Raw genomic sequence first — 16,685 nt, 5'->3', positions numbered from 1 at the left:
CTTACCGTATTTTTCGCCCTATAGGGCGCACTTTTTCCCCTCCAAAAATGAAGGGGAAATGTGTGTGCGTCCTATGGGGCGAATGCAGGCTTTCGCTGAAGCCTGGAGAGCGAGAGGGGTCGGTGCATACGGACCCCTCTCGCTCTCCAGGCTTCATGAAGCTATCTGTAAGCCTGGGGAGCCCCGCGGGTTCTCCAGGCTTGCGGATAGCAGGCTGCATCCCAATTAGTGCAGATATCGGACAGCCCCACAAGCTCGGGGGACAGCGGGGAGGTGAAGCGCCGCCATCCCGCTATTCCCCAACCTGGTTTGGAGGCTGGCCCCACAAGCTCGGGGGACAGCGGGGAGGCGGAGCGCCGCCACCCTGCTATTCCCCCGACCTAGTTTGTGTTACGATATAGAAGCAATGCAGCTGCAAACTGCTAGCTTGAAAACATCACATGATGGAATGTTGGGACTGTTCCGTGGGAAACAGAGGGACAGTCAGTTCAGAGGGCAATGCACCGGAATTAGCTCAGAGTGTAATTTGAGCTCTTCCTCTTGCTCTTGTACAGGAAGTTTTTGTCACTCGACTGCTGGAGTTTGGAGAGAGCAGTCATGTTTTCTGCAATGCTGCAAAGACAGAAATAAAAGCACGTAAATACGTTTCTGTCTATCTCCTTTTCCCTGCCGGGAGAGCAGGAGGAAGGGGGTGTGTTCTTCCAACGTTTGGGGAGAATCGCCTATCGTGACCTAGCCTGGATCCTGCTGGGGAATGCAGCCAGTGTGGTCAACAGGAGACCAAGTCGGGTGCCTGGGAGAGTTGCCAGTTTCTCCCAATAAAGGCTTGATTTCTGGCAGTTTGGAGGCTGGGGGTGGGGAGAAGCAAGCCAGCCCCACAAGCTCGGGGGAGAGCGGGGAGGCAGAGCGCCGCCATCCCGCTATTCCCCGACCTGATCTGGAGGCTGGCGGGGGGGAGAAGCAAGCTTGCTTCTCCCCATCGCCAGCCCAACAAGCTCCGGGGACAGCAGGGCAAGCCGCTGCCCCACGGAGACTAGAGAGGCTGTCCCTGAAGGCAGAAGAGGGAGACGGAGCGCTCCGTTTCCCTCTTCTAGCTTGGGGATGGCTGCGCAAACCTGGGGGGGAAATAAAAATTTTTTCCTTGATTTCCCCCCCAAAAAAACTAGGTGCGTCCTATGGGCCGGTGCATCCTATAGGGCGAAAAATGCAGTATTTCAGTGGGTCTACTCTGAATATGACTTAGGTAGAATCTATACACATATAAAAACTGTTCTGAAAATGCTTTTTTTAAAAAAGTGTTTTAAAAAATACATTGAATTTTCCATAAGGCTCACCATCGCCATATAGTGTCACATTGTATATTGCACTTGAAACACACTTAAAACGTTTTATTTGTAACTGTATAGCTGAGTCCATAGTTGTATATCATCCAGTATCTTGCACCAAAGATCATGGAATAGGGCAACTATCAGAATTTATTTCACTAGCATATCTAGAGATATGATAGTGCAATAAATTCTGATAGTTGTAAAATACCTGTTTAGTTTTTATGTGTTCTGGCAACCAAAAGTAGTGCTCTTGGGAAGTAGTGTTGTGTGTTTTTTTGTTTTGTTTTGTTTGTTTTTTGTTTTGTTTTTTGGTAGGAGATTGTCACTAAAAATAAAAATAAAAATCTGTAAAAAGGAGGAACTGGGATAATCCTGCTCTGACTTGTGGTCAGATATACTTTCTACCATAGGCATGCACTTACATTATGCTGTGCCTGAACTATTTAACTTGTTGAAGAAGGGGAGGATGGGACAAAACCCTCTGTATTTGCTTGCTTTTGGGCATGTACAACTACTTTCCCCAGTACTGACAATGATTAGAGCTGTATAACTGATGTGCTGTATGATTGAACAAGTTTTCTATTATTTGATATTTGCTTATTCCTCCAGTTGAGCATTGAACCACCAGAGGATCCTGAGGAAAGTTTGAGATTACAGCAGCTACAGGCGGCAGCCACACAATGGCAACAGCATCCACAGCAGCGAGTGGGTTTCCAGTATCAGAGAATAATGCAGCAGCATGCACAGTTGCAACAAATTCTACAGCGCTACCAACAGATCATACAGTTGTCGCACTTGCCAGTGAGTCATTAAAGTAATATGATTTGATCCATATTTTTCCCACTTGAGTGAGATACTTAATACAATTTAATGGTGCTAACAGAGTTTCATGATTCTTCATGGTGGTCCACAGGTCAGCTTTGGCCTGTTAGAGGTCCCAGTTTGGCCCAGCAAGCTGTTCTTGGTAAAGCGCAGCCTTCCGTCCCACCACATTGTATGTCACCTCAGGTGTGGAGCAGTTACCAAGGTGGCTCCAAATGAACAACTGGAAGAGTAAAGTGAGCTCCCGATTATTCTTTTGCTTTGAGCAAGGCATGCTTCAATCACCCATCAGCCGACCCTGATCTACCAGTGAGTGGTTAGATTGTGCCTTGCTCTAGGACTTGCACTGAAGCCCCTGCTGAAGTGGAGGGAGGGATCTCCATTTGAGCAGGGCTTTCAATGCAAACTCATTTGTGATGCTGGAGCAAGCGTCTTTGGAGCTGCTCTGGGGGTGCACCTTCAAAGAGCATCATCATCTTGACATCATTATGACTGATGGGCAAACTGCCAAATTTTGACCCGTGAGGCAGATACAGATCTGAACCATCAGAGAATAAAGTTCCCCAACTCTGATGTGGACCTTTGCTCATTGACTACATGTTAACTTCTGAAAAAGCAGACAAGAAGCTAACATTTCAGTCTTGTTTTATGCTGTAACCTGCCCTGTAATAGTGAATCAATGAAGAGTAGGCAAGAAATTGAACCGAGAAGAAGAAAAGTAATACTGTATATTGAAGCATCTTCCTTGTGAGAAGAAAACTAAACAATATGATCACTAATCTAAATAGACTATGTAGAAAGAATTTCCATTTTTTCAGTAGGTTTAATCATGCAATATATTTAGAGTCAGAGTGTAGAATCATTTTAGTTTGGTAGGGGGTGAATCTGTGATATTAAAGAAAAATAAAGTTCAAAGGCCCAAATCTATGACTTCACCTTTAAAGCACAACAATTTCATGGAAGCTGTTGGAAACTATGAACAGTGTTCAGTGTACAGACCTGTGCTTTGCTATGCGACAATTAAGATATGTTTGTGTCTAAAGCATTGTGAGTACATTGAACTAACTTAAAGGGTGTTCCTTACTACTTTTTCTTTCTGGCAGACAATGTCAGTGGATACGCAGCTACAGCATTATGAAACACAGAACAAACAGTTCCAGCCACTTTACAAGGAGTGGGAACGTGAATTTCAGCAGTGGCAGGATCAAATTCAGGCCTACCCTCACAAAGACCAACTTCATGAGTGTGAGAAACAGTGGAAAATGTGGCAGGGACAGATGAAAGTCACTTACACCCACCTTCAGGAGAAAGTGAAGTCACTTCGGAACATGAGCAGTCAGTATACTGGGAGTGTAACTTTGCCTCCTGCATTTTCTGCATATTCTCAAACAGTACAAAGTGGTATGTCCGTTGGGCAGCCTACTTTGCCCTCAGCTGCGCTGCCTCCACCTTCCACTGGATTCTCTTCTGGCCCACAAAAGTCTGATATGCCTATTTCAAAAGAATCTGGTCCTCAGAACACCCAGAGCACTGAAACACCGAGGCCAAATTTGTACCCTACTCCTGGTTCTTTTAAAGTTACTGAGTCACTTCCCACTACCCAAAGTACAGAAATGCCCAGGCCAGGTCTACTTTCTACTCCTTCCGCAGCTTCTTTTTCATTTAAAGTAACTGAGTCTTCTACCACCTCACAGGTCTCAGAGACAACCAGGCCACCTCCATTTCCTTCTCCTGCCTCTTACTCATTTAAAGAGTCACTTCCCAATCCCCAGACTACGGAGATGGCCAAGCAAGGTCTGCTTCCTACCCCTACCGCTGCTTCTTTTTCATTTAAAGTAATGGAGTCTCCTGCCACTTCCCAGAACATGGAGGCAACCAGGCCACCTCTGCTTCCTACCCCTGCTTTTCCTTTTAAAGGTAATGATACACCCGTGGATATTGTCAGGCCAGGCCTGCTTCCCACCCCTTCTGCTTCTTCCTTTTCATTTAAGGCTACGGTTTCTCCTGCCATGACCCACGCTACAATGGATGCAACCAGGCCACCTCTTCTTCCCACCCCTGCTTCCTTTTCTTTTAAAACTACTGATACATCTGCCACCCAGAATTACCACTCAGATGTGACATCATCTGCTAGCACTTCAGACCAAGGCAGTTCTTATGCGCCTCCGGGCAAACAGGCAATGCCATTTGGTTCTGTTTCATCAGAACTAACTTCTGCTGAAGTAAAACCTCACTCTACAGTGTCCTTCTCATCTGCATCCACCGCCAGCACCACTACTACCTATCAGAGCAGACCAGGGAGGTCAGCCGGGTTTCCTGATTCTGCCAGGGGACAGCACCATGAAGGTCCAAGGGTGTCAAGGTAGGTTTTCTTTCTGTCTCATTTTTGTATGGCAATGCTGTTTTGGATGATAGTACAGTAGAAACACTCTTAAATATTGTTATGTAATCCTGTGTGCTTTGCCAGTAGGACATGGTATTTCATGTGACTGTGCTCATTTAGTGGTTGTTGCCCGCCCAATGGTATCCCTGGCCTATTTTAATCTTATGCTTTACCATATTTTAACCTCATACGTTCTTCCAGAGTATTTCTTGAAATACCCAAAGCCAGGTCTTTTTTTTTTTTTTTCATTTTGTGTGTTGTTAGTAGCTTTTTAATTGAATGTTCCAAAGGGAAAGGGGGAGCAGCTGGTGGTCCAGAACAAACCCAGTGACCAGATATTCAAGTAAATAGACCTTTAGTAGGAGGCTTCCCCATCTTCCTTATGTTTACAGAAGGTCACCTTCTCATATGCTGCCTGTTGTCATGTCCTCTGTCCATGATTATGGTGCACAGGGGTGGCAGGTGGACTCTTCCTTCCAATATTGAAGCATTAGGAATTTAGCCACCATGAGTGTCCTTAGAAACCAATAGAATTGTCTGTTCTTTACTTGATAATTCTCTTGGTGAGGGGCAATGCTTGAACCAAATCTGTGGGAGCCTGTAGTACCAGTCCTCATAATGCTAATGAGGTTAAGTGCCAGAAGCTTTGTAGTCAAAACAGCTTCACTCACAAACAAGATGGAGGCATCCATATACTCAGGGGAAATGGAGAATTAAAAATAAAACTTACATGCAGAGTGTACTCAGGTGTGGGCTGCAGGGTGAAGGAAGGAGTAAATCCATGCACATCCCAGTATGGCAATTACTTTCCTCCATGATACCTCAAATGCATCTTGGGGAAAAGCATGAGGGAGGTTGTCAGTGAAAAGGGAATTGGGGCCAGAGTTAAGCCCCCTCTCCCAGTCACTCAACTGCTGCTGTTCACAGGGCACTCAGGTCTGCTGCCAAATGTATAATTCTGGTCTCACAAAAAACAAACCAAAAGCAGAGTTTGTGCTTTTGTTCCTGCTGCTCTATTTACTAATATCCCACCTTACACAAAATTAGCAACAGTTTATATATAGTTTTTTAAAAAAACAGAAAACCAACAACTAGCAGCTACCTAACAAAGCAAAAGTCTTCCTAAGTAAAATCATCTTCAGTGCCCACCTGTAAGCAGCAAAAGTGATTGTTCTGCAGACGTCTTGTTTGCACACACAAAACAGAGATAAGAGGAAGATATTGTATTGCAAATTGTTATTGTTTGTAACACTAGTGTAATCTCAGTTGTCATCTTCAGTTTATAATTTAATAAATGCTTTTAAATTATGTTTTCTGAAGTGTGAGACTTCTAGGCTCTCTGGAGCCCAGAACTTGGTCAGATACTACTTCTTACACCTAGAAGGACAGTAAATCCCAGGCTCACACATACCTGTGCCTCAACCTCTATCTGCTTTTCCCAAAGGATGAAGGCACCTGTAGAATACTGAATGTGTCTACATCTTTCACCCCATGAACCAAATAAGGTGGTTCTTGAGTCTAACCCTTGAGTCAGACATTCCTTTCTATCTGAGGAAGAGATGGAGAAGATAAGCATAGATATGGGTGAATCCAATACTTGTTTCTGTCATGCTCCATTTGCATGCAGCAAATCTAATATTTTGGTGAATTTTGTGTATCGTTATTACTTAATGAGATTTTAATTTGGCAGCTGTTTCCAAGAGGATTTATGGAGTTGTTTTATATAAAAAAGTCTCACAAAATCTATTACTTGAATAAAATGTCTCGTTTCTAAATACACAGATTTGATGCACCTCGAGGAAGAGACTTCGATAAATTTGAACCTGCAAGACAGCAAGGACCTCATTTTCAAGGGCAACGTTTCGATGGTCCAAGGCCAAGATTTCAAAATCAGCTTGTCGATGGATCTTCAGGCAAACAGGGGACAATCCCCCGGGGCCCAGCAGCAGCATTTTATACTCCCTCAGGCACTTCACAAATGCAGGCTTCCCAAGCAAGTGGACCACGGTGGCGGGGGCCTAAGCCTCCTTTGGGACAACAGAACCATCAGACAGAACAAAAGGAATCTTTTACTGATATGAGCAATAATCAGACAGTGGCAAATAAATCTAAACCTAGACCAGATACAAAGGTTACTGGTTCTGTTCAGCCAGGTACAGTCATGTCTAAAGCACAGCAAAATTCATCCAGAAAAGAGGGCAGAGAAACATTGTCAGAAACAAAGAAACCAAGCTCTGCAGAGACTGAACTGCAAACAGAAGAATCAAAAAAACCTCTTACTTCGGGTGTTCTCCATCAGACACCAGGTTCCACTGTTCCAGGGGGGGAGAAAATGTTACTACCAGCGCCGATGGGAAATAAAGAGTTGAATTCTGCAGAAAACAAACTGACTTCTTCTGAAAATAATCAGAGCAAGGAGCCATCTAAACTGGAAAGCCGGGAGAGGGGACAAATCAAGCTGGGAGATAACCAGGCCAAAGGGCCAGCAGGCCGGGGCAGGGGCCAGGGTAGAATGGAAGGCAATAGAGGTAGGGGCCGAGGCCGATTTGATGATGCCAGAGGAAGGGGAGTACCAAACAGAGGTAGAGGTCTGACCAGAGATATAGGTGGCAGAGATGTAAACAGTGGGCCAGGACCCCACAACAGGATGCCAGAGGGCCAGTCGTGCAGTTGGGAATCTGGGGTGGGTGGACAGTTGAGCAACCAGGAAGGGGCATTGGAAAGGCAATCGAGAAGCCAAGACAGAGGGTTACCAGCTAGAGACAGGGAACCAGCTCCCCAGATGGGCAGCAGAGAGAGAGGCCATGCAGATAGCCGGGAAAAGGGCTTAGGCAGGCAACCCAGTAGTCAGGAAAGGGGACTGGACCGGCTGGCTAGTAACCGTGAAAGGGGACCAGGACGGCGACCTAGTAGCCGGGAGAGAGACCCAGTCAGAAGGCCTAGTAGCCGGGAGAGGGATATGCACAGACGTGACACAGGCCTTGGAGGTGGTATGGATAATTTGCCTCCATTTCGTGAAGAACCACCCAGGCCTCCATGGTCTTACGGAGAGGCAGGCATGGAAGAGGAGCGCTCATTTGAATACCAAGATATTCCTCCTCTAGAGCGCAGACGATTGGAGGATTGGGAAAGAGACAGATACTGGGTTGAGCGCGACCAGCGATACCATGATGATCCTCTTGATCCATATGAGAGAGATGACTTGTCAGCACACCGTCACCCATTGCCACCTCTTTCACCTCTTCCCCCTCTACCTCCTTTACCTCCAATATCTGCTGATCTTGATAGGCGAGAACCATATTGGGATGACTGGGAAAGGCCATTGGGGAGAGAGAGAGAGATAGACAGAGATCTGGACAGGGTCCGAAGACCCTTGGATATGTATGATCGTGATTCAGAAAGAGACTGGGACAGAGATTACCTTAGACCACTGGGCGACAGAGATACGCTTAGTGATCTGGACATACCTCCTCTCCCACCTTTGCCACCCCTTCCTCCACTTCCACCTTTAGACAGGTACCGTGAGGAGCGATGGCTGGAGGAGAGAGAGAGGGATTTCTACGACAGAGATTCCAGAGACCGGGGGGAGCTCAGAATTCGAGAGTATCCAGAGAGACATGACACATGGAGGGAACCATCTGATTTCCCACCCGACAGGGGTGATTGGGAAAGGGAAAGGTTTTCAGATAGGTGGTATTCAGATGAAATTGACAGATTCCCACGTTTAGATGATCGTCTGGATCCACCACCTCTGCCACCACGCTCATCTGAATTGCTGGGAGACGAGCCAAATTTAGCCTCTGAACCCTCGTTGGGAGGTGTAATGGTCCTTAGTCAAAGGCAACATGAAATAATCCTGAAGGCTGCCCAAGAGCTAAAAATGCTACGGTGAGTTGGCTGCTGTTCTTATTTATTTTGCTTTGCAAAAATGTTGCTTTTTCATCTCCCCTCCGCCTTGCATTCCCTCTTGCAAATTGCAAAATGCATATAATTAGGTGGTAAATAGCTCTGAACATTTTGGTCAGCTTAGATGATGGAAGGGTATGCAAGTTTAATAAGTCAAGGGTCATTGAGATAACTATGCTTTAAACAGCACTTTTTATCAGTCTTAAACTAATGAAGTTAAAATAGGTGTGTTTTTAATGTTGAAGAACCTCCCATGGAATCAAGAACAGTTCTGCGCATAGCATACCTATGCTAGAAAAAAGTCAGATAACATAGCTGGCGGTGATCATAAAGGTAAATGTAAAGGTACCCCTGCCCGTACGGGCCAGTCTTGCCAGACTCTAGGGTTGTGCGCTCATCTCACTCTATAGGCCGGGAGCCAGCGCTGTCCGGAGACACTTCCGGGTCACGTGGCCAGCGTGACAAGCTGCATCTGGCGAGCCAGCGCAGCACACGGAACGCCGTTTACCTTCCCGCTAGTAAGCGGTCCCTATTTATCTACTTGCACCCGAGGGTGCTTTCGAACTGCTAGGTTGGCAGGCGCCGGGACCGAACGGCGGGAACGCACCCCGCCGCGGGGATTCGAACCGCCGACCTTTCGATCGGCAAATCCTAGGCGCTGAGGCTTTAACCCACAGCGGATCATGCTTATCCTTAAAACTGAGTAGTAAATATTCAGGCAGGAGAACCTTGTTCATGCAGACCTGCAGTATTTTTAAGAAATTCAGAAAAGGGAGCCAGTGAAAACAAAAGGCCCAGCATTGTCTATCAGTTCACATGAAGCAGTACAAAGTCCACTCACACTAATATTGCCTTAAAGGAGGGCACTTCATATTTTTGTGCTTGGTTTTAAGTTACTCTTGTGTAAAGTTGCCAGGCAGTCCTATTACACTGCACTCCATGGATACATCAAATCTAGATTTTCAAGCAGTGCATGTAATTGTGACATTTATAACTCTGAGACAGGAACAAGTGCTAGAGCATGCAGAGGTCTCAGGTTCAATCCCTGGCATCTCTGGGCAGGGCTGGGAAACCCTGAAGAGCTGCTGCCAGTCGGTACAATGCAGCTTCCATTGATATGTAGAAAAATCTCTCTTGCTAGTTCCTGTTGTCAACAGTGGTGTGTTTCACCATTTACTGAACTGCAGGAAAGTGGTCTGCAGACGTCCTTTTGGAATATGTGAGAATTCTGATCACAAAGGCTTGAATTCTCTCTCTTAACACCAAAATGATATCCTCAGAAATTGCAATGAGATTTGAGCTGGTGTGAAAAAGAAATGTACCCTGGGAGCTAAATGCTCTCTGTGAAGGATCAAATGTTCATTTTTGGCACTGAGGAAAGTAGCACATTTTGTTGGAAACATTTGTGTTTCCTGCTTGCCAAATGACAGCCTAAAGTGGCTAACGGTACTATATTAAAACAATAGAGTAACAAATCAAAATGCGCTAAAAATAATCAACTGAAAAAACCTGCCAAAATCCTAAAATTGCAAACTGCCAAGCAAAACGAGATGAAAAATATTTACGGGCAGATTAGTTCCATAAAATTCAAGTTGTAGTACAATAAAATATTATACAGTGGTGCCCCGCAAGACGAATGCCTCGCAAGACGAAAAACTCGCTAGACGAAAGAGTTTTCAGTTTTTTGAGGTGCTTCGCAAGACGAATTTCCCTATGGGCTTGCTTCGCAAGACGAAACGTCTTGCGAGTTCTTGCGAGTTTGTTTCCTTTTTCTTAAAGCCGCTAAGCCGTTAAAAGCCGCTAAGCCGTTAAGAGCCGCTAAGCCGCTAATAGCCGTGCTTCGCAAGACGAAAAAAACCGCAAGATGAAGAGACTCGCGGAACAGATTAATTTCGTCTTGCGAGGCACCACTGTATAAGAAACAAAAGAAACAATAAGAACCCAATTTAGAAGCATACATAATCTTTCACAGTGCATTACAATTGTGATAATAGGCAGAACAATAATTATGTGGTCCAGCAAGATGCTCAGCAATTTTCAAGTGCTCTAGGTGGATTGGGGTGTAAAGTTTTGGAAATACTAGTCTAAATGTTTTACAAAGTAGCGAATTTTTAGTTTGTTGCTTAAAATTCACTAGCTTCTCAGCCTGGCAGGCCTCCTTAGAGAGAGCGTTCCACAGTGTTGGTGCCACAGATGAACATAAGTAAACCTGGTGGTTCTTAAAATCTTGTTTAAGACAAATGCATATACTTTTTGTGGTTTTTTAAAGAACATTTAAGATGAATAATATGATTTTTTGACTGCAGAGAACAGAAAGAACATATGAAGAAGATGAATGAATTTGTTCCTGAACTACCACCACAGGAAATTCCTAGAGCTAGGAAGGATAACTTTCAGGTAAATTAAGTCTTGCTATGGAAAATATTGTTTTTAAATGGAAGCTTTTAAGAACTTATGCTTGAGCTTGCTTCCCCACCCCTCCGGACTAGTTACCAGTCATTATGGCTATGCTCTGTATCCCTGGTCGGAGGCAGCAGTGGTTCTGCAGCAGGTCTTTCTTGAGAATGGGGCATCATTATGAAGAAATCAGATCTTCATCCTCGTAACTCTCACTGTGATTCCAGTGCACCTTTCCTGCAAATTTCAGGAGACAAGGGAGAGTCTAGGAGCAGGGTCTCCCAAAGATGTACTGGATTTGGACTATAAAGGACTTTAGGAAATCACCATCATTTTGAATTCGGCTGGACCACTTCGTTTCTACTGGTGGCAAGTTTTCCACTGCATTAAAGGGGGTGGCCCCACATAGAACATGCTAGAGCAGCTGATCCCTGAGATCATAAAAAAATGGATGGGCGTTACTGGGTGCCTGTCAGATGTAGCTAAGAAAAAGCACATTAACTGAGGGCTAGATTGAACATTTGTAAATTTCTCTACTTAGAGAAATCTCAAAGACACAACCATGTGGAGGAAGTAGTGACTTACCACTGCTTCATGGCAAGCAAAAAAACACTTATATAATATTTATAACAAATCACCACCAGGTAGCTGCAACTTTATCTGTAGCTGTGTTTTCTCATATTTTGTTTCCACTACTATGGCTGCTCCACATTTGGGTGATTTACAAAACTTGACCTGGCCACAAAAGAACTTTAGATGAGAAGGCGCATTGGGCAACTGAGATTGATAAGGCAGCAACAGACACAAGTTGTATACAAATTCCTTATGATAAGTTTCAATATTGTAAATTCCATGTAACCATCTTTAAAAAAAAGAATTAGCCTTTTCTTTGTACCCTTTTATCGATGTTGTACCCCAAAAGGCCTGTTTTAAGTATCAAAGTACACATTTGCTATGACAGTATCTGACAACATTTTTTAAATTGCTATTAATTTCATGTACCTTTTATTTTAAAATATCCTTTTATTTAGGCCTCTTCTGAAATGCACGCTGAGATACCAATAGAGGAGCAATCTATTAAGCCTACGCCAGCTGTAATAGTAAAGCCACCCGTCATGTTTCGGAAAGCTGTCCCAACAGCCAAGCCAGGTGCTGCACTTGCAAAGCCATCTGTCCCAGCGACAAAGGGCCCCCTCCCATCGGTAAAAATGCCTGGTCCACCAACACAGCCAACTACTCCACTTCCCATTTCAACTGCAGCAGCCTCTCAAGGTCCAGCTGCTATGGTCAAATCATCACCTGCTATGAGCCAAGAACGCTGGGATGAGGATTCTTTCCAGGGACTTTGGGATAGCAGTGAAGATAAAGGGTTAAAATCCGAGAATGACTTACCTGCATCAGATCTTTCATTACCTTCATCAACAGTCGCAACTTCCTTTGGGTCGGGTGTAGCACAACTTTCCAAGCCACCAATTATTCATCAGACTGTTGACTACGGGCATGGACACGGCCATGGGCAAGGTGAATACTCTTTATCTTAATAATGCTAATTAACAGAATGATTATGCCTGTAGCATTAAAAAAATAGCCAATATCATTCTCATCAGAGGAGTGTGCTGGTCTGCATTCTGTGCATTAAAAATAGGCCCTTTGGGGCATCTTTACATTGATAATTTAATAGGGAAATTTGATGTTATGTATGATTCCCTGATCCTTAAATTGTCTAGCCTGTCTATGAACTAGAATGAGAAAGGGCTCTTGTTTCATTCCTTCCTATACAGAATATGATCTAGAGTATTTGTGTTATGAGATGGCTAATCAATAGAAATAACAAATAATACTTTGGGCCTTATAGCAGATAAATAATAAACTGCCAATTTGCAGCCTCTATAACTGCCATTGTTCAGTCAGAACTTGCCATTTTACTGCAAGAATATGATGTAAAGGAGAAGATATTGGTAACATTGGTTGTTACCTAGGTATTCATAAACTGATCGTGTGTCTGAAAGGTTCACAAAACCTAACAGCATCTTCCATGTAAGGAACAGCTAAAACATTTCAGGCTAAAATGTTTAGAGAAAAGATAACATGGTGGAGGTTTATAAAAATATGAACAGTGTGGAAACAGAATACTGGACTGGTTTGACACTGGAATGATTGAGGGAGGCAGTTCTGCTTTTTTAAAGCTTTTGTTATGTTGAAACATATGCTGTTGTGCCAGGTTGCTGCTATATCAAAACACCCCAGTTCCTCCTTGCAGACAAGATTTGATTAAGTGGGGGACCCACTAATCAAAACCAGTTTTGTGATTTTTTTGTGTGTGTTTCTACTTAAGGTTCCTTATTGGCATCTGTTATTTTGTTTTTTGGAAACAAAACAATTATCCATCAATAAATTACAGCATTGCTAGTTTTTCTCCCCGTGGTGTTTTTCTCATGAGAGCTTTAGCTGGGGAATGCCTGTTTTTAATTTAATTAAAGCTTTGTAAGTAATGCACAGTACCACATTGTGGCAAATGCTGTTTGATGACTAAGCAATTTATACAGCTCTTCTTTAAAATAAAAAAGCAGCTGTTTCCTGTTATTGTCCCCCGAGCCAATGTCTTTGTTGAAGAAATGACACTTATTGGTTGGCTGATTTAGTTTGGCTTAATTTATTTTTGGTTGCCTTTCTACACCAAGTTGTGCCCACCCAAACCAAATTATAAGAGGCATCCACTTATTTTCAGAATACAAAACATTAATGGGGCAGGATGGAGAGAAGTGGTTTTCAAAACATATTGGTACATTCAAATAGGACAAAAACCAACAATTCAGCAAACAGAATAAATTCAGGACTGCAAAAGAAATAAGCTGGACTTAAATACATTACAGAACAGAACAAAACAAAAGTTAACTGACAATAAAATTCCAGTTTTTGGATCTAGTCTTACTGCACTCCAAGGGCATTCAGTAAATGCAGTTCAGATTGGGAGGGGTCTCCTCACCAGGCTATATGGCTTGCAGCTGATTACCATAATCATTCGTCCTGCAGAGATTGACAAAAGCCAAAGGGAAATGCTGGGGAGGGCAGGGATGGTAAATCTTCTTCCCAGCCTCCAAGATTTTCAAGCTGCTGGTGATGGTCTGAATGCATTTATTCAAAGATGGTATCTGGGGCAATATCTCTTAATTTTATTATTGCTAATTTGTATTTGACAGATATAACCAGTAGTAAAGGTGGACAAATTCCTTATGGGGAGCGTATAACTCTGCGTCCAGAAGCACCTCATGAGAGGCAGCCCTTTTCAAAAGGTGGGTGTACTTTGGTGTCTCTGAGATGTCTCTTTTAAGTAGAAGGCAGGCATCAGTTTGATATTTGGTAGGTTCCTTGTTAAAACATACACGCATTCCACCTCCTTTTTAAAGCAATATGGCTTTCACCATGTCTTGAATTCTTGTAAATAGTCAAAAGAGTTGTTCTAGATACTATGAAGAACAACAGCCATCCCCATTCCCAAACTGATGCGCTCCAGATGTTTTCATCTATAATTCCTATTGGCCATGGTTGTTGGGGCACCAGGTTGAGGATGGCTGATGTAGACTGAGGTGGTAGGGTGGAATGCCCCCTCATATAAAAAGCTCCCTGTACGTAGAAAACTAGCACGTTGGGGAAGAGAGATTTAGAATAGCCTTCTCCTTGTTGTTTGTGTTTTGTCTTGAATGGCGTGTTTAAAATGAAGGAGCACTCAAACATGCAATCCCTTACTGTAGTCAAGTAGTTCAGCCCAAGAAATCTGCTACTTGATGCTTCTACCTCATTCTGTGATCCTGTAGAATAACTCTTAAAATTATTTTGACTTCATTTTCCAGAACACCCAGGCCAACGGGATCGATATCTCAAGGAAAGAGATGCTTATTTTGAGCGGCAAAATAATGTCAATATTGATCACAGAGACTTCAGGCGAGAGAGAGAGCCATACAGGGACCGTATTTCTGGAGAACACGAACGGGAAAGATTTGACAAAGAACGCTATCAACGAGATGACAGGTATGTAATATAGGAGGAATAAGTAGGATTCAGAAGTGTGTCTTCATACAGGTTGCGGTGCTGAGTTTTTGAACTGTCACTTCTCTTTTTGATTTTTGTACATGTGAGTATCATGTTTTACTTCCACACTCAGAGGGAGTATGCATACCAGTTGCTGGGAATCACAAGTGAAGTGAGCACTGTTGTACTCATGTCCTGCTTGTGAGCTGAAGCCTTGTGAGCATGTGCCATGGCAGGACAGACATTTAAAATTTTCTTCCCCTCTTGGTTGAAAGGTGTATGGCTGAGATTGTAACTGTTTCATACAGGGATTTATTACTTGGGGTGGGCTTAATCAAGGATAGTCATTGCATCCAGCAGCAAAGTATAGGATTAGCCAGAAATTGGTTTATCAGAGAATCTCGTGTACATTTTTGTTAAATGTGTAATATTCAAAGAAATCATGCAGTTTGTGTTACAATATGCTGTCTTCATTTAGCAGGCCATCTCCTTCAAGAGCTCAGTCCTATCGTGACAAAGACCATTCAAACTCAAGACGGGGAGGATTTGAAAGACAATCATATGACAGAAAACCTGATCGTCCACCTTATGATCATGGGCCTCCGATGTTTGGAGGTATAAATCTTCAACCTTGAAGAAATATTACAATATTGAGGTCTCAGAATGAATTTGGGAATATGAACTTGCTTAGTTGTTCCTTATAATTAAGGATAAAAGTATTATCAGTGATTGAAGTTTCATTTATATATTTGACCCTCCTTGGTTTAAAGAGAGGGGTTTTAAGAATAATCATATTTGCATTCCAATGTAATGGAACTTTTTTATGTGAAGCACCCCAGGAATTTGATTGAAGGGCAGTATAGCTACATCTATAATAAATAAAGAACTGTGTTTGGTCTGTCTGATTATTAATACAGTGGTGCCCCGCAAGACGAACGCCTCGCAAGACGAAAAACCCGCTAGACGAAAGGGTTTTCCATTTTTCGAGGCGCTTCACAAGACGAATTTCCCTATGGGCTTGCTTCGCAAGACGAAAACGTCAGAAGGCCACAGGTTCCCCTTCCCTGCAATAACTATGAAGTTTGAGACTCAGTATTTTCAATATCCGAAGCCTTTGCATGTACTGAATAGATACTGGGCTGCATCCAGTACACTGCTTTGCTCATGCAGTAAACTTCCTCTTGTGCAACAGAACTTCCCTCACCTCTTCTCCCCTGCAGTCTTCCCATGCACCCTCAAATTCTGCTATAGGGATTGGGGGACCCTCTGGAGAAGATTTTGGGGGTGCACAATGAAAGGAGAGAAAGGTGAAGTCCTGTTACACAAGTAGAACTCTTTTCACCCAACATTAGATACAGTCCATTATAATTATATACATTGCAATCCTATGCATGTTTACTAAAAAGTAAGTCCCACTGAGTTCATTGTGACTTACTTGTAGCTACGTGCATGTAGAATTGCAGCCGTTGTCCTATATACAAGGATATGAATAATCTACCTCATTCTTATACAGTGGTACCTCAGGTTACATACGCTTCAGGTTACAGACTCCACTAACCCAGAAATAGTGCTTCAGGTTAAGAACTTTGCTTCAGGATGAGAACAGAAATCATGTTCTGGCAGCGCAGTGGCAGCAGGAGGCCCCATTAGCTAAAGTGGTGTTTCAGGTTAAAAACAGTTTCAGGTTAATTACAGACCTCCGGAACAAATTAAGTACTTAACCCGAGGTACCACTGTAGTAAGACTTTCATGCAGATAGACTCTTAGGTTTCTTCATTCATGAATCACCCAATGTGGTTATCACATGTACAAAGCAGGTG

The 16,685-nt window shown here is 43.4% G+C and overlaps 1 protein-coding gene across 4 annotated transcripts in view; it reads left to right on the top strand.

The window, feature by feature from the left end:
• Positions 1–16,685, top strand: part of YLPM1 (YLP motif containing 1) — a 54,792-nt gene that overhangs the window by 12,202 nt on the left and 25,905 nt on the right. For 3 of the 4 annotated variants that reach the window (XM_081857583.1, XM_081857586.1, XM_081857585.1), the window contains 8 exons: positions 1,938–2,129; positions 3,254–4,512; positions 6,316–8,421; positions 10,746–10,836; positions 11,868–12,357; positions 14,037–14,129; positions 14,688–14,865; positions 15,344–15,480. In XM_081857583.1, the coding sequence (XP_081713709.1) occupies positions 1,938–2,129; positions 3,254–4,512; positions 6,316–8,421; positions 10,746–10,836; positions 11,868–12,357; positions 14,037–14,129; positions 14,688–14,865; positions 15,344–15,480 (4,546 nt within the window). The remainder of the gene's footprint in view (positions 1–1,937; positions 2,130–3,253; positions 4,513–6,315; positions 8,422–10,745; positions 10,837–11,867; positions 12,358–14,036; positions 14,130–14,687; positions 14,866–15,343; positions 15,481–16,685) is intronic. The other variant, XM_081857584.1, reaches the window with a different exon arrangement.

This window comes from Podarcis erhardii (assembly GCF_964252035.2).
Source record: "Podarcis erhardii genome assembly, chromosome: 1".
In the NCBI taxonomy this organism is placed as follows: domain Eukaryota; kingdom Metazoa; phylum Chordata; class Lepidosauria; order Squamata; family Lacertidae; genus Podarcis; species Podarcis erhardii.
This window is presented reverse-complemented; position numbering and strand designations above follow the sequence as displayed.